The following is a 24,773-nucleotide window of genomic DNA, read 5'->3' on the forward strand; positions in this document are numbered from 1 at the left end:
AGTCTGTATGCACCTGAATAGGCAACAGGTGTGTAGGAGGGAGCCATATGGAAAGAACAGCTCCCACACGCTGTCTTACAAGGTGAATATTAACATTTGAACAAAATGTTGGAAATCAAGATGGCCAGTGAGCAAAACAATGGAATCTAAACATTCTGTTCAAGTGTTATAGCATGAAATCTGTCAGAGATGTGGGCAAGGCCAGTTTAGTATATTCATACAATCCCTGAAAAGCCAAGCTGTTTTAAGGCTGAGTTTTTTTTTTTTTCTCTTATTTTAGCAAAACTCTTTGGACATGTACCATTTTAAGGGACTAAGATTGAAAAGCTCCTAAACTACTCCATGATAATCGACAGTAGGTTCATTTCAAGTGTAATTTTGTGAGTTTTATTTAAGTTAGTTTCATATGTATAATTTGGATACAAGTTTAATGAGCCGGGTGTAAATCCCACTCTTGAAAGCGGACGAATCATGTAATCATGAATGCTGTAGCGGTAACTGGTAACTATCCGTTCTAGCATTATAGTGAGAATATGACACGTGATAATGACAAAATAGACCTATTGACATCATGAGACCACTATACTCAGCTGTGAAGTCACATTGCATTTTCAGTCTTTGTGGACGAGTTGTCAAACAACCGAAAGGCAGTGATTAAAAAAATAAAATAAATAAATAAAAAAAACTGGACATTTTTTCTGATTTTCAGCTGGTTGATGTGTTTCTGACTAGTGCTCTTTATCCGCACTAGTGTGTGCACGTTTATATATGTGGTATCAGGGCAATTAATTGTTTTTTAATGAAAAGACAGCATCAACCTGTTGTAGAGGAAAGGGAACTTTAAATGACTTGCTGTATGGTATAATTGTTGGGGAACCACTGCAGCTACTTGCCAACTTGGCATGTGACAAGGTTCAATTCTGACACAGGAGCTGAGTTGAGGCTGTCCTCCAACACTGAGACATTCCATATACAAGGGCATGAGGGTCACGCTTCTTCAGATACTTCCAACCAAATCTGTTAATTGCTCATGCCACAACTTAAAGTTGCCACATTGCTCCTGTGCCCTTTCTGACAAGTGGTCACCCACCTCATGTTGGCTTGACGCTGCATTTGTAAAAGCCTGACAGAAGCAAGAAACGAGTCCCCTTTTCCTCTTCTTATTGGCTAGTTACAAACTAATTGGAGTCATACAATTGATTAGTAAGACCTCATGAAAGGCAGCAGAGGTTGACGTCTGCATTGTTTTTATTTATTTATTTTTAAAAAAAATAAGAATAGCCATTAAAAAGTTTAGCTAGCAGCAGTCGGTTGGAGAACAATGTTTTTTTTTGCTGTCATTTACAACATCAGGGCTGTTTGTTTAACCAAAATTACAGTGAATATCAGTGTTTCTGTTCTGAGAGTTAATTGAAGTCTAATTCGTTTGACTTATCTACACAATTGCAAACATTTGGAGAAGTGAGACTGACACAACAGTTTGTCACTTTTGACAACCAACATTGTGTTATGGCTCCGAGGTGGCAGGTTGGCAGCCTAATCCTTTATGAACTTCTGCAGTAGCTGAGTACCACCTTCCACTGGGGTAGTTCTGTGGGGGTTAGCAATAGGGCTGGGTTTGTAACGTGACCCTACTCTCACGTGACTCACACACAACTGGTGTTGTTTTTATATTCCAGTGTGGATTCTCAAAAGCAGTTTCTGTCAGATCAGGCAGAGTTTGCACATTATTGAGCCAATGACCAATATGAAAAATGGAATAACGCCAGATAAGATGCCCTCATCAGTAAGAGTAGACCACTGTCTAGTGTCATCAACGCTGTCTTTGTCAGCAGATATGAGGTCATTAGGATTCGCAATAAAGCCAGCAATACACAATGCGTCAGGGGGGTGTGTCTATAGCTCCTTGTGGTTGTCCTGTAGGTGGCAGTGGAGATTAAGTATGTGTCCCCTTTATTGTTTGGCACAAATATTCAACATATCTTGCAGAGTATCTGTTTGTACTGCGTCATCTCTCCTAACCAACGTAGTTCAAAATATCCTGCGTGCTGTTCTGTTTAGGCAAGACAAATTTATTTGTATAGCACAGTTCAACGACAGGGTGATTCAGAGTACTTTACAGAAAATACAAAGTATAATTTAACATTAAAAGCAAAAGAGTAAGGAACTATAAAGAACACTGGATAAGAACAGTATTAAACATGATCAAGTTTAAAAATGCAAACTTAAATGAAACCGATGCAGGTTTGGATTTTTTTTAAATAAAATCTATTCAAACACAGCAGAGAATAGGTAGGTCTTTAACCTGGATTTAAATAAACAGTGTTTTAGCTGATCTGAGGCTTTCTGGGAGTTTGTTCCAGATATGTGTAGCATAAAAGTTGAATGCAGCTTCTTCGTGTCTGGTTCTGACTCTGGAAACTGATAAGACTGGATCCAGATGACCTGAGGGGTCTGGTGGGTTCATACTGGGTCAAGAGGTCACTGATGTATTTTGGTCTTATACTATTCAGAGCTTTATAGACCAGCAACAGAACTTTAGCCACAAGTTCTTCTGCATAAACATTTTCCTCGTTCCTATCGTTACCTTCAACTATGAAAACTGTCACTCCATGTGCTTTAGAACTGCAGCCGTTAGCATTTACATAGAGCAGGTAGGACAGCAAGAGTCCGTTTGACTCGCCTTTTACCTGCACAGCGCATCAATGCTCAGCATCGTTTGGAACAGCATCACATCACTTCCTTTTAAAATATGCAAATTTGGACTACTACTTAATCACAGTTTAGTTAGTTGTTGTAATATGTATATTGCAACAGCTAATATCCCAATGAAGGTAAATTTTTGATATATTGTGCAGCCCTACTCGTAACAAGGGCAGCAGCAGCTTCCTCACCAGTATGTTTGTGTCAGCAAAATATTTTTATTTGGTTGTTGCATCTACTTGCTTAAATGTTTTTAACTGTACACATATATCGCTAGATGCTCTAGAAAATGTTATTTCAATATAAATTTTCTGCATCTCTGTCAAGATGTTTAAGAGACACCATAAAACTCATGAAAGACTGCATTTGATAAAAAGTAGATTTTAGTTATGTCATTAGACTCTGAACTTCTTTTTACATAGATTCTGGTTTACTTTCCTCTTTTCTAGGCGGATTACTACACCTGCATAGCTACCATAGTGTATCTGCGCAAAGAAAATTGCCTCTATCAGGCGTGCCCAAGCCAAGACTGCAACAAAAAAGTGGTTGACCAACAGAATGGCATGTTCCGCTGTGAGAAGTGTGATAAAGAGTTTCCCAACTTCAAGTACCGCCTCATCCTTTCTGTAAGTGATTCACATGGTTTCCCTAAAGCGTCTAAAACTTTTCCTTTTAGCTGTTCCATGCTGTCATAGGATCCTTTACCTGTACTACTACATCACCCTGGACATATTTGCACTTGAATTTTGAAATGGACAAACCCAGTTCTATGTCTGTTGTTAGTTTTAGTGTTGCAACTCTCCATTCATTGCTTTCATTTTACAAACAGGGTCGGAATGCACATAAATGCAAACCACTTGCCTGCAGCTTTTATGCGACCATTTTCTAATGACAAAAATTCAGTCTGCAACAGAACTCAAGCAGCCAGACATTTTAAATAAGATGCTTTTGTTTTGTACTACTCACCACACATCGTTTCTCACAAGCTGTAACATAAGCTGTGAATCTCCTTCTACTTTGTGTGTGTGTGTGTTTACGTGCAAGTACACTGCAACTCTGTGTTTTGCTAAGTTTACCAGCAGGATACAGGCTATTCACTGACACCTGGATTAAACCAACCAAATACTTATGAAAACCATATTCTGGAGTCTACTCATCAACACTTCACTGTTGCCTTTTTTTCTTCCTGTATTATTTATCAGGCCAACATTGCAGATTATGGGGACAACCAGTGGGTGACTTGCTTCCAGGAGAGTGCAGAGGCCATCCTGGGCCAGAATGCAGCTTACCTTGGGCAGCTCAAGGATTCGGTGAGTCTTCAAGACTATAACAGTTCCACCTCAGGAAGTGACCAGCGCAGTAGCTAAACGTCTGGCTCTGCTTTTGCTAATGTGTGCTCATGATTGCATAAACAAATGCAGATAAATCAGATACAAACTGAGCTTTTTCTTTTCCAGGCATGTGTAATAAGTAATCATAGCAGCCCAGGGAGTGTTTTGGAACAAAAGTTTGATTAAAAAAGAAAAAAAAATCTAATTCTTGTTTTTACATTCAGAATGAATCTGCGTTTGATGAGGTCTTCCAGCAAGCCAACTTCAACACTTTTGTCTTCCGCAGCAGAGTGAAGCTGGAAACGTATAATGTAAGTGTAACTGGAATGATAATTAGTTTGATAAATGTAAATGTTTATAGGTTTGCCATGGCAGCATGCTCATTTGGTAAACCACAGAAGTGATGAGAAGAAAACAAGGCTACCTCAAATCCCCTAAACATTTCTTTGTGTATATATAAAAAAGTAAATACATAGTAAAAACAAAACAGTTTTTTTGTGTTCCATCTGTGTTTTTGCCTTTGCTCATTTTGCCATTGATTAACAAAACTATCTGTCTTTCATTTCCACTGGTAGATTCACTTAAAAGAAAAAAAAAACTGCCTTTTTCCTCAAATGCTCATTTTCAGTTGTTTTGTGAGGGATGCACACACAGCTTAGCTGCGGTCACCCTTTCTGGTAGGCCGCACAGATAGAGGTTTGTTTTGAGGGAAGCACATAAAAGAATTGATTGGGCTGGGACTCTGAGCAGGAAGTCTGGAGCGAAGTCTGGAGCCAAGCCAGAGGCAGCATCCGCCTTCAACACACAGAAGAGGCCACTGTGTCTGTCACAGTCAGCACAGCATCCTAACTGCCAATGGCACTGTTACAAGTATGCAATGGCTTCTGTCCCCATATTCCTTCAACAGAGACACCTGCAACCCCTTTTTGAGCTTGTTTGCTCTCTCTCTACGCTACAAGCCCACTTTTGTACCATACAGATTTTGTCATGTGTACAGTGATGTGTTGGCTTGATGCGGGTAAAGCAGCTCCTGAACAGTTGAGGGCCGCACCTACCCTCATGTATCAGGCTGACAGAGACCTCTCTAATGAGCTTTATCAGAACATGCATCTGCTATTTTGATAGAATGTGAATCACATGAGGATCTTATAATTAAATGTAAGGCCTCTGAGATGCTCAAAACATGTCAGCACATTTAAAAGTCACTCTGGAATTAATAAAGAAAGCTATTTTAATCTGCCTATAGTGTATAGCTTTTCTGCTGTACCCAATTAATATAAAAGGTAATGAATTTACTGTTTTAATAGAAAATGACATTGATTTGATATTAAGTGTCCTAATATTTTAATGTGGTTTGTCCTACTTGGAGACTTAAATTTGCCAAACGTTTGTAATGAACTAGGAAACCCAGTGTTGTAGAAAAATTCCCATGAGTCCAGAACGAGTAAAAGTATATAAGGTTTATTTACAGGAGAAGTATTGAATACAGAATTACTTGGAAGGAATGAGAGTGGTCGCCCCGCCTCGCATGAAGTCCTGAGAGACTCTGGGGAAGCAAGAGAAAAAAACAATAGTTATACATTTCTTAGAAATAGAAAGAATTCTCCTTCCTAAAGACCTTAAGTGGACACACAACTCCAAAGAGCTGGCGTCAAAACAACCTCAAGTAGTTGTGTCTCCACCAGAACCAGTCTGACCAAAGGTCTGAGGATGACTAGATGAAGGTCATCTTACCCTCCTAGTGAACTTTTAACAGAGCATGTATATGAAGAGAATAAACCTTAAGTGAATTAAAGCTTGATGAGTAAAAATGTACACTGTTAAAAGTGTTATATAGTAACAATCAGTGTAAATACAATTTATAAATGAATATAGTAAAAGAAGTAATTATAGGTGTGATTATATTTTTTATATATAGCGCATAATTAGTAAAATTTTTTCCACACCAGACAGAACTGGAAAAAGCTGCTGTGACTCCATGAAGGATAAAATTACCACGTTCAAGTTTGTCCAGCCATTATGAGTTGGGTACGAATTAGTAAAAATGAAAATAAATGCATGACAACACATCTCAAGTACTTTATCCTGTGGCTTGAATAAAAACAAAATAGTCCATATTCGTAGCTTGCACGTGTGGGAGTTTTAGTAATATTATTAAAGTAATTTCAGGCTTTAAATGATCATTTATTATTGTCTGTAATCAGTTGTGTTGCAAATGCACAGTTGTATCAGTCAATACATGACTCTTGAGTGTCTTAAGGCTTTGACAGTATGATAGTTTGCCTGATGTTTTGCTGCATCAGAAAGACAGACAGATGCAAAGGTATTAAACACTTTTTTTTTCTTTTTAAATTCCATTATCTCCCCAGTACTGCAGCCCTTTAAACTGGATGTTTTAGATATGATTTAAAAACAAATTATGTGGCAAATATCTTATTAGGTTTTCATGAATCTATTCTGGCTGATGTGACCATCGTAAATTTAGAGTTTTTTGAGACTGTAGTTCAAGGTGTGTGTGAGCACTGATGGTTTTCTTGCTCCACTACAGATGAGCTGTGCTCAGCTGGCTTTCCGGGCCGCGGATCTAATTGGCAGGGGACATACATTATGGGGATTTAAATGGAATATTTAACAGATTTAAAGTTGATTAGTTTGAGGGCATCTGAATTTTCATCACTGCTCAAGTCTTTTTTTGAAAGACTTTTTAAAACATGCATCTTTTGCATGTACAACATGAAATGGTTTGACAGGTTTAAAGCTGTCAAGCGTATTTCTTGTATTTCTTCTCTGTGCTTTTATTCTTCCATACAGCACTTTGGTCAACTGTGGTTGTTTTAAAGTACTTTATAAATAAAGTTAGATTGGATTGTTCCCATTTATCCGATTGAGATGAACAAACATCCAGCTGTGTGATATCTGATATTTAAACATGTATACACATCTTTTTCATATACTTGTAGCTATAGTCAAATTTACAGTCTGTGTATGTAAATCATCATCACTCTGCCACACTATCACAATGCATTGTTCATTAATCTGCATGTTTGAGATGAGTTAGCCTGTTAATATGCCCATCTATTTAATATCAGAACCCAATAGTTTGTGTGTGTGGAGTTCTGTGCGCCCTTGTAGGGCTGACTGATATAACTTGTTTAAACTAAAGGATCAATTTACTATTTATAACTCTTAGAATTAGAAGTAACTTTTGATTACCATCATATTCAATTACAAACCTGTTAGGTCAAATTGAGAGCACAGAGGGTGAAATCTTATAGTGTGTAACAAACAGACCAAACATAGGTACAACCAACACTAAAGTAAATAGTTTCATATAGGTTCATAGCTAGCCTCTTAAAGGAAGCAGGCACCAGTCCAAAGGAAGATGGGTTGCATTTTACCCACTTCAGCAGCAGCGAGTTAATGGAGACAAATTGAGTGTAACCTCTGTTTAAATGCAGGAATGAATGGCCCTGAGAGAAATGACCTCCCCGTGTCTAGACAGCTGTGGAGGTGGCTCTGGCTTTTAAACGCTAAATGCCAACACAATTCAAATACTTCATCCAAATGCCTCATGTGAGAGAATAGAAAATAGTTTCATTGTTCTTCTGTTGATGATAAATTGCATATGAATATTTTATAATACTGAGTAATGAAGCCAGGTTCATTTTGTTTCCTCACATTTACTTTGTAGGGGACTCTTCAGGCATGGGGTAATATAACAACCTGAGTGGCTCTTGATCGACTCGTACATAAGAACACACGTGTATTCACAGCTGTATTAAATGGGGGAAAACTTAGTTTTCTAAGTCTCAGTGAGAGATAAATGTATGATTTCTACTTTCTCATTTTTTGTGATCCAGGATGAATCCAGGATTAAGGCCACAGTGATGGAGGTGAAGCCTGTCGACCACAGGGACTACTGCAAGAGGCTGATCATGAACATACGGAAACTGGCTGCCCAGTAAGAACCTGGGACCTAAAGCGAGTGTTTTTGTTTTTTCTTATGTATTCCTTATTTTTGTACAACCAACAGCTCCAAGTGTAGTAATGAGTTTTAGTTCTGGTAAATGAATTCCAGTCAACTGCTTACTTTATGAAATGTTTGGTGGCCTGATGTTTTCTTTTGTGTGTGTATATATATGAGGAGTGTTTCCCCTCTTTTTTTTTTTTTTTTTTTTTTTTGTGTGGAAGCAGAGCAGAGTGGGTCAGTAAGCCATAAAAGAAATCATCAGCGTGTGTGTGTCTTAAGTCAACTTTTGGTGCATATGTTGTGGTCTTGTGGGGGTGGTGGCTGCCTTTTAAGCAGAAGACCGGAGCTGTCGCTGACGCTCTTCACCCTCTGACGCACTTTCAAAATGCCTGAGCTGGACCTGCACATCCCTGATAAGGTTTACTCTCCCACTCTTTGGATTCATCTCTCACATACTTGCAAACATCAGCGCATGAACAGTGTGAACCAAATGGGAAAAGCACTGTATTATAGTTCAGTAGATATTGGTGTTTGCTTGTATTATAAATCTTGTGGTTCTGTTTGTTTGTTATAATTATCTGTAAGAATAAAGACATTTGTGGTCAAGCTATTGTCTACTTTATGATGTGTACTTTGCAGACTCCCAAAAGTGCGTCTGTATTTATTGAAATGTATGATTTCTGTGGAATTCCTTCTTAAAGAAATAAAAATTCGGTTTCATGTTAGGTGAAGCATGTTTAGATTTATTCAAGGGCAGGCACACAATGCCCTCTATCTCCTTAGGTTTTGCCTAGATGTGCAACAGATTCCCTGCAAACTCAATTTTCATGTTGTATTAAAGCAGAACATCAGTGAGTCTGCATCCACCGTTTTTCTTGCGATAACATCTTGTTTCTGCTGAGTGCTGCATCTGTTGCCTACAGTTCCGAGATGGATTATACCTGTCTTAAAATGGTATGGAAAGGTATGTTTTACCTTTTTTTTTTTTTTTTTTTTTTTTTTTTTTTTGTTTTGTTTTCCCAGCCACTTCGCAGTATTGATTTGAGCTTGCCTCAGATTGTCTTCCTGCATTATTTTGGATTTTTCTTTTAATGCTTCCCGGTGGCTTCCTAGATGTTGCAATGCGCCGACATATTTTGTAACAGAAGTCGGATGATGCCGAAGGTTGCCACTAATGCTTCAATTCAATCTTGCCTCACTCACCCAGTCAATCAGCAACAGATATGGCCTGATGGGACATGGTGGCTCTTTAGCCAGCTGAACTGAGATGTCTTATTCAGTGATGTGTGAAGCACAGTTGAGATGAAAAGTTTGTTCTTCTACAAGGATAAACCTAACAGCTCTTCTTGAGAAACCGGTCTAGGGATTTTTCCCCTATGTGCTTGTGTGTGCATATATAATGAAAAAGTACAGATACTATTGTGCAGCTTCCTTGATAATTACATCTGTGACCATGTTTTCATTAAGCTGATTACAGTGCTTTAGTTCTGCTAAAGATTGATTGTACTGTGTTGAGAATTGATTTTGTGCTTGTTAAATTGAGATTTAGACCGGGCTGATTTATACACATTCGATTCAGAAGGTGCTGATTTGATGGTATGGAGGCCTTTAGTGACCATGTAAGAATATTCCTTTTTTAAAAAATCATTAATTCAAGATGAGTTCATTTTCTGGTTATCTCGAGATGATGAGGATCGTTTTCTCATGACAATGGAATTTATTTTGTTATCTTGAGATGATGAAAGTTAGTGGTTACTGTGTTACACCCGATTTCATTGAATAGACGCCATGACAGCTGGGGAAGGCTACAGATGTGGTATTTATGTGTAACTCTGAATGAGTGACTGGTAAAACTCAATTGTCAGACATCTTAATTTCAGCCTTTGATAGACTTGATTGAAGTAAAATCTGATGCTTTGATTAGTGATTGATGTTCGTCCATCTGACATCAGCTTGCGTCCGTTGCTGTCCCTTGCACCCACCTGTCAAGGTGGTGGGAGAGAAGATAATGGCTAAGCTCTCATCCTTCTTTATCATGTTTATTTATTTATTTGACTGTTATGTTTTCTGTTTGCTTGCACTAGAGGAACCATTTAACTAACCAATAAATTTTAACTCTCATCCATGATGCAGAGCGGCCCATACACCCCCCCCCCCCCCCCCCCCCAAACCCTTGCAGCCCTGCAGAGCTCCTTCAGTGACAGGCTGCTGCACCCAAAAGTCTTTGATTCCTGTAGCAGTTCTTTTGTGGAAACCAGTGCTGCTTAGAATAAAATGTAAACAACCCTTGATGTTTCTTCTTTAGCTCATCTTGGTAATAATTTTTTTTATGCTTGATGGATATTTTCAGTTTTGATTGATGCTGATTGTATGAATATCAATGCATTTCTAGTAGTGTGGTGTATCATTACACCACTAGAAATTTTACATTGGTGGGAATGAGTAAGCTTTAGTGAATTTACTAAACAGAAATGAGAGCGCAATTGCCAAATAATCTCATGGCTGTTCATCACAGTATATACATAAATGAAGAAGTGGAGGAGACAGAACTCAAATCATCATGCAAATTGTAGCATCATTCTACAAACGAGGGAGCTGAGCTGACTACTAAATGGTAGTCAGCACAAATCAACACGAGTAGTATCAAGAAATGTGTACCAGCTTTATAAGAGCATTGCCAATTAAAGAGCTCATCTGTTTGCCAAATGAGCCACTGCCAGGTTTTAAGGCAATGTGTTACATCATGTCACCTTACTGCATATGGTTTAAACATGCACAGAGAAAATGTATCCATGCCAACAAGAGAGAAACTTCCAAAATTTAAAGTGCCCCTCACCCAGCACCTCAAAATGATATTGGATCAGTTTCAATGAAAAGGCTGCATGAAGTATTTTGATTCTGATGAGGTAACTGTGCTGATTACACTCCCATCCCTCTATCCACCAACTACTGGACATCCTTATTACTGTATTTGGGCCTTGCAGTGCATATTATACAGTATAGATGTAAGAATGAACTTAAATTTCATTTCACCTAGCCAACTCTGCCTGCCCAAAAAATAATCAGTTTTGTTCTGTTTTGTAAGAAAAAATTTTAACTTAAATATAAGGTTTAGTTTATATTGTCATGTAATACACCTGCCTCACACACCTAAAGCCCTGCTTTTAGTTTAGGAACAAAGAATGAATTGTGGGTAGCCGAGTGAGAAGACACAAAATGCCAAAGACACTCCACTGGAGTCTAAACACAGGCTAATGCAGCCATAATGTAACATGGTATGGTGTATTTCTTGTGTATTTAAGGTTATGATAATTAAGCATCAGCATTAAAATGACCTGATTATCTTACCACTGTCTGTGCTGTAACTGAGCAATCAGAGGGGTGAAGACGCTGCCCTTAATAATGCTAGTCACTGCACATATTGGTAAACTGCAGGCATCGATGCAGTTTTGTCATTGATTGCTGCGATGGTATATTCATTTGTTTTAATGAGGTGTTTATTGGTTTGACATTTCCTCTGTCAACACAGGAAAATATAAGCCTCCCGTAAAGATGGACATAAATTAAATTTTGATAGAAAATGCCAATAAGATAGAGCGCCTAAGGCAAGTTGTATTTCTGCCTTTGGCTTCAAGTCTTGTTGATCGTAACTATCTTTTTAAAATCAGATCCTGCTTGGTCAAGTGTTATCCTTTGCATAATAACAGTGTTTTAAAAATGTTTAAAGTTCCCCTGAAGAAGCACAATGTTAAAAAAAGGCAGCTAAAACTATATATAAATCTATGCTGGCATAAATTAGGCTTATGATATCAAAGGCTTGGATACCTGGCGGGTTGAACATTAACATATTTGCTGTGTGCAACACTTTTTAACTATTATGATGGTAACTACATGAAAATGAAGTTGTTGAGGACTGTGTTAGCTATTTCTATGTTATCTAAGTTACTGTGTGTTGTATTGATGTGCGCTTTATACCCAGTCCTACTGAGACCATACAAACTGAATTTTGTAGTGTCTGGCAGGAATTACAGCTGTCTCAGTGTGTAACAAGTCCCAGAAGAATAGTAACCACTCTAGCCTGAAATATTTTGTGGTGCTTTTGTATTGGTACCATGTTTCCATGATCTCCTTTAAGGATTAGTAAGAACTGCTTGTGTCAGTTGTGAAATATAGGAAGAAGTAGCACCCCTGGGGTACTACTTCAATGAATGGAAATAAGCAATGTGTGTGTGATTTTTAAAGATTCATGGGTCTTGTTACCTCCTTGGGCAAGAGTGTGTTTGCTTATGTGCATGAAATTGGCCGGGTGCAAGACTTTGTCCCAGTCCTCCTGCCCCTGGCCCCGTCTCTGGTGTTAATGGGATGGACTAGTGGCCCTTCAGAATGGAGCTACAAGCCTTTAACCCTTAAGGGTTAAAGCTGTTAACTATTTAACAGACTAGCATGTCTAGACTATACATCTACATGGCAGCATGACAGGAAGTGTTTAGCTTTGACCTAAACTGCTAGGCTGTGGGGCCCGCACATCACCAGGGGATCTCGAACAAGCTGGCTACAATTTTTTGCTATCTTGTAGAAGAAGATTGAAGTTTTGCACACTTTTATACATCTTTTCCAAATTTTGAAAACATAACTAATTTAACTTGTTAACTTGTTTACTCTAAATGTGTCTAATGATGTTTTTTTTTTTTTTTTTTTTTAATTTCAAAGTTTTGTTCATTTTTAAGTCATACATCGCTCTGCATATTAAAAAGTGAAATTTGGTACTGAGACATTTTTTTAAATTTGCTATGCCATTAAAGTTGAAAACCAGAGCCACAGTGACACCAGTAAAATCTCAGCCAATGACAAATAATGCATGGGTGTATTACATTTACAGTATATGAAGTTATCAAGCGCCATACAGTGGTAGTTAAGCATTGGTGGTGCTGCCCAAATCAAATTCTTCTTAGAGCCTGATAAAGGCCTGGAATCTGAGGAACCTGCTGACTAGACAGTGGTTGGGTAGATGCAGCAAGCTTGTATGTTAATTTGATCTCCACAGTTGTGCTGTTGAAAGAGAGAATGAGTGTTGACTGCAGATGGAGAAAAATTGCACCAACAGTCAACATGTCAGGCAGGTAAAAGGCAGATTGTTACAATAATTGTTGTAATCAAAATAATAATCCTTTGTTGCTGGTCAGATACAATGCAGATTGAATCTGTTGATAAAAATGCATCTCAGGCATCTTTCCTGTTTCCACTTTAATTGGATTTGCACATAGTTTTGTTCACAAGCTTTAGAATATAAGGCCATGTAGCCATTTTTTTTCTGTTATCTTCTCTGCATTGATGACTTGTCATGTTGAGAAGTCCTGAGAAACACATCTCTGTTTCAATTTCAGTGAAGAGTTTTCAGTTTTGTCTGTTTCTTCCTTCCTGCTGCTCTCAGTAAAATTTTAGACTAAGGATACATCTGCTTTGTACAAAAGATGAGTGGTTAACAATTAGGAGGTGTTTTTTTCCCACCATTTTTCACTGTACTTCAAGGTTTGTCTTCATTTATTTGTTTATTTGTTTAGCACAACTTTTTCTTTTATTCTCATACTGTAAGGCATTTGTTTAAATCCAATGTGTTTCCAGCTCTACATATAGCTTACAGTAAAGCAGCTTAGTAATGCCAGTAGTAATAAATCATAAAAGAACAAATGTCAAAAATAGGTTTGACAGTCATGGTTTACTAGATACGATTTCTAAAGCCCCTCAAGATATTCTCTCTTCTTTTTTTTGCCTCTCTGCTCTGCTAGAGAGCTTCTTTGAGTTGACTGCTTGTGTCCAAAATCAATATAACAACAACTGTGCAAGCAACTTCATTCTGACATATAACAATACAGTACATATATCTTTTTGGCCAATATATGTTGTGTGGCTTGTTCCCTTTTCTTTCTCTTTCATGAAGAGTCAGCACCACGAGGGAGCTCTGAATGGTTCCGGCAGAATATTTTTCACATGCTCATTACATTGAGAGGAAAAAAAATAAAAGAGAAAACATCAAAGGTTCAGCACGTCACTGAAATTACCATTCTACTATGGTTTCCAATATCAAAATAACTTTGAAGTTCCATGTTGCTCTTTTGTAAATCTCACAAAAGAACTGGGACCCCATGCTTTAAGTGTCGTTCTTCATTCAGTATGTACAGGTGGAGGTGACCTTGTCTAGGTTCTCTTTAATTGGATGACCCTTTGCTTTGAATATAGGCTGCTCACAAGTTAATACTCAGGAGTGGCATCATCGGTGAGTTCATTGAAATGTCATGATAACAAATGATTAGACAGTCCAAGGAGAGAAGCTAAAAGACTGCCAGACAGTTTCTCTGTTTTATGTGTTTGTCTCTTCTTGTCTGTCTGAGAGACACACTGAATGAAGTTAGAGTGCTGTGAACTGTGTTTATTTGTTAGGGCTGAACTGTACACAGTCTCATCATTGGATTTTTGTGCATCATCACTCCATCCACCCTCCATATCAAGCCATTTTTCTTCCATCCCCCTCTGTCTACTTTTATACCACTTTTCAGCTCTTTTTAGTCTTTACACTGAGGCATTTTAAATGTACTCCCTGTGGAGTACTGTAGGATTTGGACTTGCTTTTAAGTTGTGTAACTGGGCCCTTCTGGTACTGTTTGTGTCACTTTCCCCCCTCTCTTGTTTTTCCTTTCTTGCCTTCACTTTTCACATTTAGGACGTTTTTCTTTAATTTAAAAAAAATGCTGGTGGAGGTTCCCTAAAGACTAGAGTGTGTGACCTCTGCTGCGTCTGTCTGTGTACATTTGGATGTACCCCAAGGATACCGGAGCCACAGAAAGATTCGGCATCAGTTCAGACAATCTCTCTTCCTTCCTTTCCTTTTTTTTCTGTGCACCTTCATCTCTGTACATCCCTCTGTCTTTGTATTTATAGAATTCCTCAGTGTGAAGTTGCACTTTTAGCATTTCCCTTTTACATTGTTATTCTCTGTTTTCCTCAAAATGTCTCTTCTGTGCTGCATATAATCGCCTCATGTGCAATGGGAGAACAAGTGGAGCTCATACATTCAAACTTGTTTCTTTGAATTTATGCCTTAGTCTATTTTGGAAAACAAACATTAAAAAAAGCTTATTTCTCTGGTTCTGCCCAAGATACAGATTATATCTCCATGTCAAGCAGGCTGGGCTGAGCAGGAAAGGGGAGACCATAGCTTCTACAATGCAGTATGTCTCAGTAGTCCAACCCTCTGAGTGCTCAGGGTTATGCGCTGTGGTGACAGAGTAATTTGTTCCTTGTATCTGCACTACGCTCCATTTACGCAAACCTTCTTCAAGTTACCACTCTCCCACCAAAGTGAAAAGCAATTGGCTTCTTTACTTACCTACAGTGGAACCTTCTTTTGTTTCTGGAATAAGATTAAAAAGGGGAGTCAGGGAGAGTGACTGCACTGTCTCAGGAGCTGACAGAGAGCTGCAAAGGCAGCTTTACATGCTTCCTGCTGGAAATGATATTTTGACACCTTTTTACAGATCCCTTGAAGATGAGGCTGAAGCTGGAGAAGTCATTCAGTCAGTCATGCGAATGCAGTGAAAATGGGAAAAACAAAGGTGCTGAAGAAGAAAGGATGCTAGTAAATAAAAAAAAGAAATTCTTCAAGATTTCTGTTGTCCTGTTTGTTCAAATGTGTTGTCTTTATAGCAATATCTCATTTTAAGTGTTCTGTTTAGAGGTTATTTTGGAGAGGATATGTTTTTGTATAACTGAAGTAAAGTCCACACACCACACACTGCAAATAGAAACAGCTGTAGCTCCCTGTGAGATTCTTGGAAACCAGAGTTTTGGGAAAATTCTATTTGCTGTTTCTATCAATAAAACATCTAGGCTGAATGACACAATAAAACATTTGTGATTTCACCTCTTCGGATAAAAGCTTAGTGTGTCAGTTTCATGGGTCAGGACTGTCTTTCACACAAGCACATCATGTCGAGCTTAAAGTGAAGAAGTCGTCCCCCTCCACTTTTGGTTGTTTCTTGTCCTGTTCTGAGAGTCTTCTGCCAACTAACTCACACCATCCAGGAAAATTTGAAGATACAGTGCTGCAGTTGTGCTACACAGCTTTCAAGGTGCATCAGCTTCTGCCTTGCCAACTCCATGGCTTTAATTTAGCTGATACCCCAGAGCTATCCTTTCACATCATTACTTACAAGCCAATGTGACTGAATTTAACTGATAAAATCAACAAATTGAAAATATGAAGGTAGAAGCCAAAGGAAGCTTTCTGACATTAACTGATGAGGGAAAATGAAGGTAATGTGCAACATTTCTCTGAAGTGCTATAATTAAACAAGAACATCATCTGCCAACAGTGTGCTTTCTGAGAAGCTGCATGCATGTCTGTAGTAGAAGAGATAACACTCCTGTGCTATGGGAATGTCTCCTCAAGCTACAAATGGCTTCAACAAACACCTACTGTCTTTGCCTCATTGAAGTCCAAATTTTACCACAAAGTGACCCATATACTGATCAGTTTGTGGAAATTTAGTGTTGAGGTAGCCGTCGGGGAGACTTTAATGGTCTGGGTGTTTGGGCAATTTTGGACTGCTTAAGCCATCAGTGGCTTCAGCCACTGAAGCAGGCAGAAAATGTAATAAGAGCAGATAAGCAGAGGAAAAATGTCACATTTGAACCCACAGACACGTCTGCTGGCGGCTTTTCAGCAGGAAGCAAAGTGGTGGGACAGTGTGACACCAGGCCTTACATGCAAGAATCAAAGCCAGGTGGAGAGATGTTTTGGACAACATCTAAATCCCCTCTTTCATGCCTGTCAGCTCTGGATTCAACAACAACCTCTTACGACTGCGGTTTTCTGCAGCAATAAAGACAGAGAGCCTGCTATGATCCCATGCCATGTTATATGCCCTGAGTTATCCTGATTAAAAAAAGACGAGGATCTGGTGTCAGTGCTTCAATCACTGGGGATTGTAAAAGATGTTTTCTTTTTTTTTTTTTCTCTCTCTCCTATGAATAAAACAGTGGAGTACAAAGGTTAAAGTCCCTCTAAAGACAGACAAATCACAAGAGCATACATGATGAGGTTATTTGTGCAAATCATTTCATGTTAGGTAAATACCAGAAGTCAAAAAGTGCCAACTGTTGCCATGGGGATAATGATAAACTAATTTAAAGGTTGTGAAATTTTGTTTCTTTAAATATGAAACTTGTTTTCCAATGTACAAATAACAAAAGTGAGCTTATATACAGTTATGTTACACCGTTGATTTGATACTCAGTTTCCTACTAATCACGATTTGGCACAGTTAGTGCCTCTAAATATTTATCACTTACAGGCCTTGGTTGCTGTTGCCAGGGAATGAAGCCAGTTAAATATGAAAACTGGAATGGTAGGAAATAAAATTCATGTTCTTGGTTAATGGATCTGAGCATACCAAGGATGCTTAATGAATACAAGATTGATTCTGACATAAAAAAGTAAATTTAAGGCATTGCTCTCACTTTTCTTTTTTCCCCTTCTTTTCTCTTTTTCCAAGCAGTGTAATGTGTGGTTTATGCTGGTTTGTTACTAAAAAGTTGCTTTTATGCTGGCAAACGTCTACCATTTTAATTAAAAAACGTGATATTATCAGATTTTTTTTCTTTCTGTTTAACTGATGAGCCAACTAGGAAAGATAATAGGACAAAAGTGCACCTGTTGTTTATCACATAACATTTTCTTAATGAATGGGACTTTTATTTCTGCATCATTAGCCTGTAAAACTCTAATTTAACTTCTTTTTCTGCGGCTTTTTTGCCTGATATCAGACTAAATTGTCAGCTTCTTATGCCCTGTTTGAAGCTCCAGTGAAGTGAGCAGATTCAAAGCTCTGCACTCAGTCAAGAGACTCTCAAACTGAATTGCTTTAATGAGCAATTAACCTTCTGTGGTCAACTGAGGTGAAATTTAAGCATCTGTTTGTGTAGAAGTACTTATTCCCAACAAGTCTATATTTCTGGCTGGAAAATATTATTGTAAGGCATTGTAATAGACCAAGTTCTAAACAACATGTCAACTCTAAGCCCTTTCTTTTGAACTAGTTTTTAAAAAAATTCCAATCTAGTTTTTCACAAAGCTTCTGTAAATTTCTCAGCTTCTTTTCCTGATGTGTGTATGTATCTTTTAGGATTGTACACTATCATGCATTCTGGCCACATATCACAGTTTTGGATCACACAACCTTCGCCATACCCAGTGTGAATATCATGATCATCATATGAAAGTCATTAGTTTATTTTTAAAGTGGGCGCTATAGGCTTCTCTGTTGCTAAGACTGTTTTATCCATAAAATACTGTTTTAAAAAGGAAAAAGATGAAGACAGTTCAATACTTAAAACTTGGCAGCATGGTGAAAAGGACTAAAAATTGCTGAAACTAGCTTTTGTTACATTGTCCAAGTCACATAGATGCCAAAAAATGTAAAATATTCCTTTCAGTACACCTGCAACGTGTAATAGAAATGCTCAGAATCCAATATGACCAAGCAGTGGTTGCATCTTTCAGGTGTAAAGAGCTGTCACAGGTAGCCTTTTGGGGCTGATTTTCCTTCTTGCAGGCTAAATGGGAACCCCCACATGCTACTGAAATTGGCCTTACAAATATTGACATACCTGTCAGCCTGTCTAATCCATAAAGATAGCTTTCTGAGCCTGCAGGGACAACATTTTTTCATTTTTACACCTAATGACATGGCAGGTTCTTCTGGAAAAGGCAACTACAGAGGTGGAAGAGTTTCCATTTGACAACATTTTGTTATTAATTTTATTTGCAGGATAAGTCAGAGTTAGTTGAACAAGACAAACAGACATGCTCTTTACTGTATGATAAGATCTTTTCCTTTTTGTTGCCTTGTGTATTTGCAGCCTCTGCTGTCTCACAGTTTCCCTGATCTTGAGCTGTTTTTACTGCCTGCCAGTATGACTGTGGGGTACAAATGGCATGCATCCTGCACTTGTAAGGCTGTGCTAATATATTAAAGTGATATGCAAACATATTTCATATTTTCCACAATTATTATGACTTAAAGATAAATGCTAACATGTGTAGAAGAGACTGCATGAGTTGAAATCACATTTCTATTTCATCTCAAGGTGTGTTTGCTTTAGTAAGCTCTATCCATAAAGCTGTGTGGTGAGAGTTATTTTAAAGGAAGCACACGTCAAGGTGGAATGTAATTAAACTCAGTGTGCTTTTGCTTTGAAAGGCCGTTATGACAGAGCGCTCTGCTAACAACATTGTACATGTTGTGCTTGTGTGTGTGCAGTTATTGACTAGATATCATCAAGTAGCACACAATAGCGAGAGTAAACTGTCTGAATGACAGCTCAGCAAGATATAATCCCCATTCTATTTTTTTCAAGTTATTGATTTGTAAAAATTGATAATAGCTTGAAATGGCTTTTCAGTGGACTATCAGATAAGTAGAAATGGAGTGATAGTATTATATAACAGGTCATTAGGGTCGGGCAGAGATATGTCCCTGCCAAGGCAGCAAGTGAACGGAGGCCTATCCTGAGAAACATCTGAATGATGAGGGCTGACAAAACCATGCAGACAGATCTCTATTTACAGAAACTGTGTCATTAAAAACACTGAAAAAAAACCCAAACAAAACAAAAAAAACACTGCATCTCCATCATAACATCAACACACACATGCATATTTGTTGGATTAATCAAGCTATTATCAGTTTGTTGTATTAGTCTGTGTTGTTATTGTTACTGTCAAAGTGACCAAAACTCTTCCACCATTGAAGTAGAAATATGCTGCCAAAGCTAATCTTTAATGCATTTAATTGCGACCAGTCGTTACTTTGGGTCATTCCTCAGTGGCTTTTTGGTTTATATAGAAATGTGTGAGCATTTTATTGAAAGGAAAGATAATGTTGCAGCGGTAATGTGCATATTTTGCAGGCAAAAATAATTATGTCACAGTTGTTTAAAGGATTGCAAATGTTTTTTTCATTTAGGTTTGCTTCAAAGATAAACACAAGGCTAGAACAAGTACCTGGGCGATGTTAGTTTTTGCACACACAGCTTAGAGCTGATTGATTTTTGAGTGTTGTCACTTTGACTGAGGTGGAGTCCTTTGTCAATTTGGATCTCTGTTAAGGAAAAATTACCGGATATTAGTGTGTCAGTACCAACACCTGCAGTTGTCCTGAAAAAAGCAGCAAAACTAGAAACCTAGGGGACAAAGAAACTAAAAGAAAAACAAGAAAAAACCCCAAAAACAATGTAAACAGAAAAATGTGGGGCTATAAAAAGAACAGCTTAGGACCCAAAACAAAACCATCTGGAATAATAATGGTTCTGTTCAAGGTTGGACGTATGACTGCCAGTGGATCTGGCACACTTGTATTTAGTGATTGTTTTACCAGAACAACCCAGTGCTGCTTATTAGCACTGTGAAGTGTTATACCTTAAATCAAATACCTGATCTGGACCTTAAATCTTTACCTGAACTGATACAAGTGTGTTTGACTCTCAAGCCCAACCAGGAAATTGTGAAATAGAAACTGTGATATAAAGTACATAAAACTGAAAGAAAACGTGTAGCCACAAAGAGAGACAGCAGTTAATGAGGATTTTGTTTTTCATGAGGAATAAATCCCAATGATTTAATTTCTTCTTGCATGTGCTGAATCACAGTAAAAGAAAGTGGTAAAAAAAGTGAAAATGTTCAAATACCAGTTGTTTGTGTATTTTTAAGTAGTGCAATCAAGACCAGTTTTCTCTTCACATAATAACGCTGCTTCATTTGTCAACAAACCAAATAGCCATGTTTTGAGCTTTAAATTCAAAGTTTACCACCAACGGAATTACACAAAATAAAGCCCTTTATCAGTGGCTTAAAATTGCATTGCATTCACATTCAAGTACACAAGCAAACACTAAGCACCGCTCAATATTAAGACATGAAGAAATAAATCAGCTGAATTGGCAAGGCTTACAAAAAAGAGTGCAAAGAAAACCATGAGACGCTGTGTTTTCTGTCACAGAAAACTGAGCAGAGAAAATGCTTTTGTTTGTTTTTCATTTCAGTTACTGAGGAAGACTAATTTAATTCTTGCATTTCTGATGTTAAGTATCCATGAAACATGTAGAATAGATATGGTAGCTGCTCTGAGTCCAATGTGATGGGTCATCAGAGATGTGAAGACTCACTTTTCTGAACTACAGAAACTCTTCACCTACTGCTGACATACTGTTGCTACTTCTAGAGAGGAATAATAAGATGCTGCAGTTGTTGGAGATTCAACTTTATTGACTGTTATTCTGTGTGCTCTTGACAAATTATTTCAAACTGTGAATATCTAATTAAAATTAGCATTGTGGTTAGGACATATCATGACCCCATACATCATAAAGAGTGAACATTTGAAATAATGAGTGGCAGAAAGAAAACCTCTCACCTCTGGGTTGGAGGCCTCTGTCATGTTTAACGTATGTATTTGTGACACATACTGACAAAATGCTTAGTTCTCTGTGGGGACGCAGAAGGGTATTTGACCTGATCTCTGTCAGTAGTGCTGACTGCTCATAATTAACATCCCTTTAAGCCCCTCAGGTTCTTTTGCATTTCCAGTGACATGTAGGCTGTGGGAAAAAAACAAACTTTAAACACTCCAAAACAAGCGTTTTTTTTTTTTTTTTATCAATGAGGGAAATCTTTAGCTTCACTTCTGTTTTGAGGAAAACATTTTATTATTTGATGAAACAGGAGAAATGACCATTTAATCAAAAAGTAAAAGCTTTTTCTTCTTGAGTCAGTATTTTTACTGTGTGGGCTTGGTTAATGTTGACCCAACTCAAAAACTTAATTTAACCCAAAATAAAAAAGATTTATTTAAAATATATAAATAGATATCAACAAATGGATAAATAACTTTTACTCAATAATATTTAGAGAAGCAAGAATGACTTCAGTATAAATAATTCAAGCATTTAGTTTCACACAAAATTTGTATTCTTTTTATATAACACACAAAAAGAGAACAGTCCTTAAAAAGTGATGTATTTCTTTTAATTTGATAAGAAAGAGCCAACATGTGTCATTAAGGAAAGACAAGATATTGAGTCCATATATTGAAGTAGTTACGGGTAAAAAGCTGAATGTCATATTGACTTTTGATGTTTTCATCAATAGACTGAAATATCAATAAATAAAAAACAATATGCACTTTGATGTACTGTGAGGTATTACCTGCAGAACAGAACTTTAACAGGTGGATGGACTGCCAGCAGTTTTAAGTAAAACACAATGGCAGATCCGAAGTGAAAGAAAACTGAACTTTTTTTTTTTTTTTTTGGTTCCTGAAGGCATCACTTCTCAAGCATTTTGGATCACCTTATCCGAGAAGACTGAAAATATTCACTGAATAGTGTCAGGTGTATTTGCTAAAGGTTTCAAGCTTTCATTGTTTTCTAACTGTTTTCCAACTGATTCCTAAAGTGTTTGATGACATAAGTTAATCTGTTATCACAAAAAAATGAGCTTTGTCTGAAAATCATGAGAAAATGTGTGATTTTGAGATAAAAGCATCTAAGGATCATTTTTGAAAACTTGCAACAGAAAAACTGTATAAAAATCCAAAGACCTCCTTTAAAACCTTTTCATGTTTTTTAAACACTTTCATTTTTACAGTTTGGATGTACAACAAATCATCAAACTCTAATCTAAAGTAGGAAATTTAGCTTTTTAAAATGAGTATTTTTTTTTTACCTCTGCCCTTTATTGACATTTTATTAGCTATTTAATTAACACATGGGAAAAAAAACACATAAAGTACACTTATTTGGTGAGAAATTGAAGAATATGATCCAACAAAATCACAGCAGATATTAAACGTTTTTGGGAGAGACATGTGTCCACAGATCCAATATGACAAAGCTGAGCTTTTCATTGACAAATGAAAAATGATGAATATTTAAAAATTATTTGTTGATATTTTTTTTTATTTCGCCCCTATTTTTATTCATATTCTTCTATAATGGAGGAATCACCTTTAGTAGATCAGTTGCGATGATTTCCTGTTTAAACAATGACATTTCTTAAATGCAGAAAGTCCAGAAGGTCAAGCGTATGTGTGCTGAAGTTATGTCTCAGACACACCAAAAAAAATCCATTACTAACAGGGTATATGAATTGCCTGAACTGGTGGAAGGAGAGCTTTTGGAAAAAGGTTCTTGCCTGGCCAGTCCCAACAATCATGATAAAAGCATTTTGCTTTTGGATTTATTCACATGTGTAAAGGAGAATCTGGGGATCAAACGGACTAATAAGAGACTCTTTGAGATGTCATGGATGCTTTAAAAGAAAACACATTACACAACACACTAACAGTAACAGTAGTAGATCAATATAACATGTGTCAGGTAAATTGATGATCAAAGTTTTGGTATGTTCTCATGTTTGTAGTATGTAGTGTGTGTGTGTGACAACAGTTGTGTGATTGCGCTGCAATAAATTTTTAATAATGTCCAAGATGCATTAAAGCAGATAAAAGACCTTCTTAGAGTCCGTTGTTAAAATGTCCATGTGCATCACAACATGTGTCAAACTCATTTGTAATGTCAGTTTTCTTCTCCTCACTATAAAACAAAAGCATATCCTCCTCATTTTTTTGGGGGAGTGTGTATTTTTGTGAGTGAGAGATGGAAAAGAAGAATAGGCCTGTTTGATCTGAGGAGTTTGAATTTAATTTACTGTGATGGGGCTACAGAGTGCACATGAAAAGAAAGATGGACAAGAAGCACAGGTAGTTTTCCTTTTTTTTTTCTCTCTCTTAGTGCAAAACTAAGACCCGAATCAGCATTTTGAATCACAGGATCAGTTAGTTTTTAATGTTCAATTTTAAACTTTTGAAATCACATGTAGCCCCTGGATGGACCTAAACATGTATCATTACACACTAACAGGACCAGAAGTGGTGCTCCCACCTGTATTCAAAGGAACTTTGACGTGCTTTATGGTTGAGATTTACAAATTTATGGCATCTCAGCCATCCTGAAATACTCTTTCTTTGATCAGAAACTTACTTTGATGAAAAAACTCTTGAAAAGATGCTTCTATAGCATACTTTGCTGACTGATGTGAAGTGCTACAGAGGTAATTATTTCTGCATGTAACAGCTGGTTAGATTTTGAAAGTTGCTTCATTGGTGTTTGTAGGATAGAGAGGATGTTTAGCAAAGCTAATTAAGAGAAATGGAATTTTTGCAGTCTCTGTGTTGGAACAACTTTGCAAACCAAGTCAGATGGATTGTAGTTTCGTTCCTTCCTAAAGGTTTAACATCGTATTTTTAGCTTTGAGGAAAGTACAGCATGCTGACATGAGCAGCGTAACCAACAGTCCCCTGTGACAGAGTGGCACTCACAGAGCAGCTTCACTGTTGCTGTCAGTCCTGTGGGGGTGTGACGTGGGAGCTTGATTTTCCAGCTCACACCCCGAGGGAAAAGCCAAGGAACTCTACTGGGTGCACTTTTGCATTTTTACAGCACATTCCACAAATATTACTAGTGGTAGCAGGCATTTTTAATGCGTTAACATTAAAATAGAAAAGGAAATCCTCACTATTTTTCCTCTCCCTTAAGCTGTTTGTCTTCCCATCTATGTTCCCAATCACTGTATTATAGCTGTCATTAGCAGTCATTTCGCACACTGTGAAAACAAAAAACAAAACAATAAAAAACAAGTCAAACCAAAAAATGTT

At 37.5% G+C, this 24,773-nt stretch overlaps 1 protein-coding gene across 2 annotated transcripts in view; it reads left to right on the forward strand.

Moving 5' to 3' along the window:
• rpa1 (replication protein A1) overlaps positions 1-8,610 on the forward strand; it is a 29,098-nt gene extending 20,488 nt beyond the window's left edge. For both annotated transcript variants that reach the window (XM_041994623.1, XM_041994624.1), the window contains 4 exons: positions 3,153-3,329; positions 3,906-4,013; positions 4,259-4,345; positions 7,895-8,610. In XM_041994623.1, the coding sequence (XP_041850557.1) occupies positions 3,153-3,329; positions 3,906-4,013; positions 4,259-4,345; positions 7,895-7,999 (477 nt within the window). In that variant the 3' untranslated portion in view covers positions 8,000-8,610. The remainder of the gene's footprint in view (positions 1-3,152; positions 3,330-3,905; positions 4,014-4,258; positions 4,346-7,894) is intronic.
• The last annotated feature ends 16,163 nt before the right edge of the window (positions 8,611-24,773 follow it).

Source organism: Melanotaenia boesemani, chromosome 9, assembly GCF_017639745.1.
Source record: "Melanotaenia boesemani isolate fMelBoe1 chromosome 9, fMelBoe1.pri, whole genome shotgun sequence".
Taxonomy (NCBI): Eukaryota; Metazoa; Chordata; class Actinopteri; order Atheriniformes; family Melanotaeniidae; genus Melanotaenia; species Melanotaenia boesemani.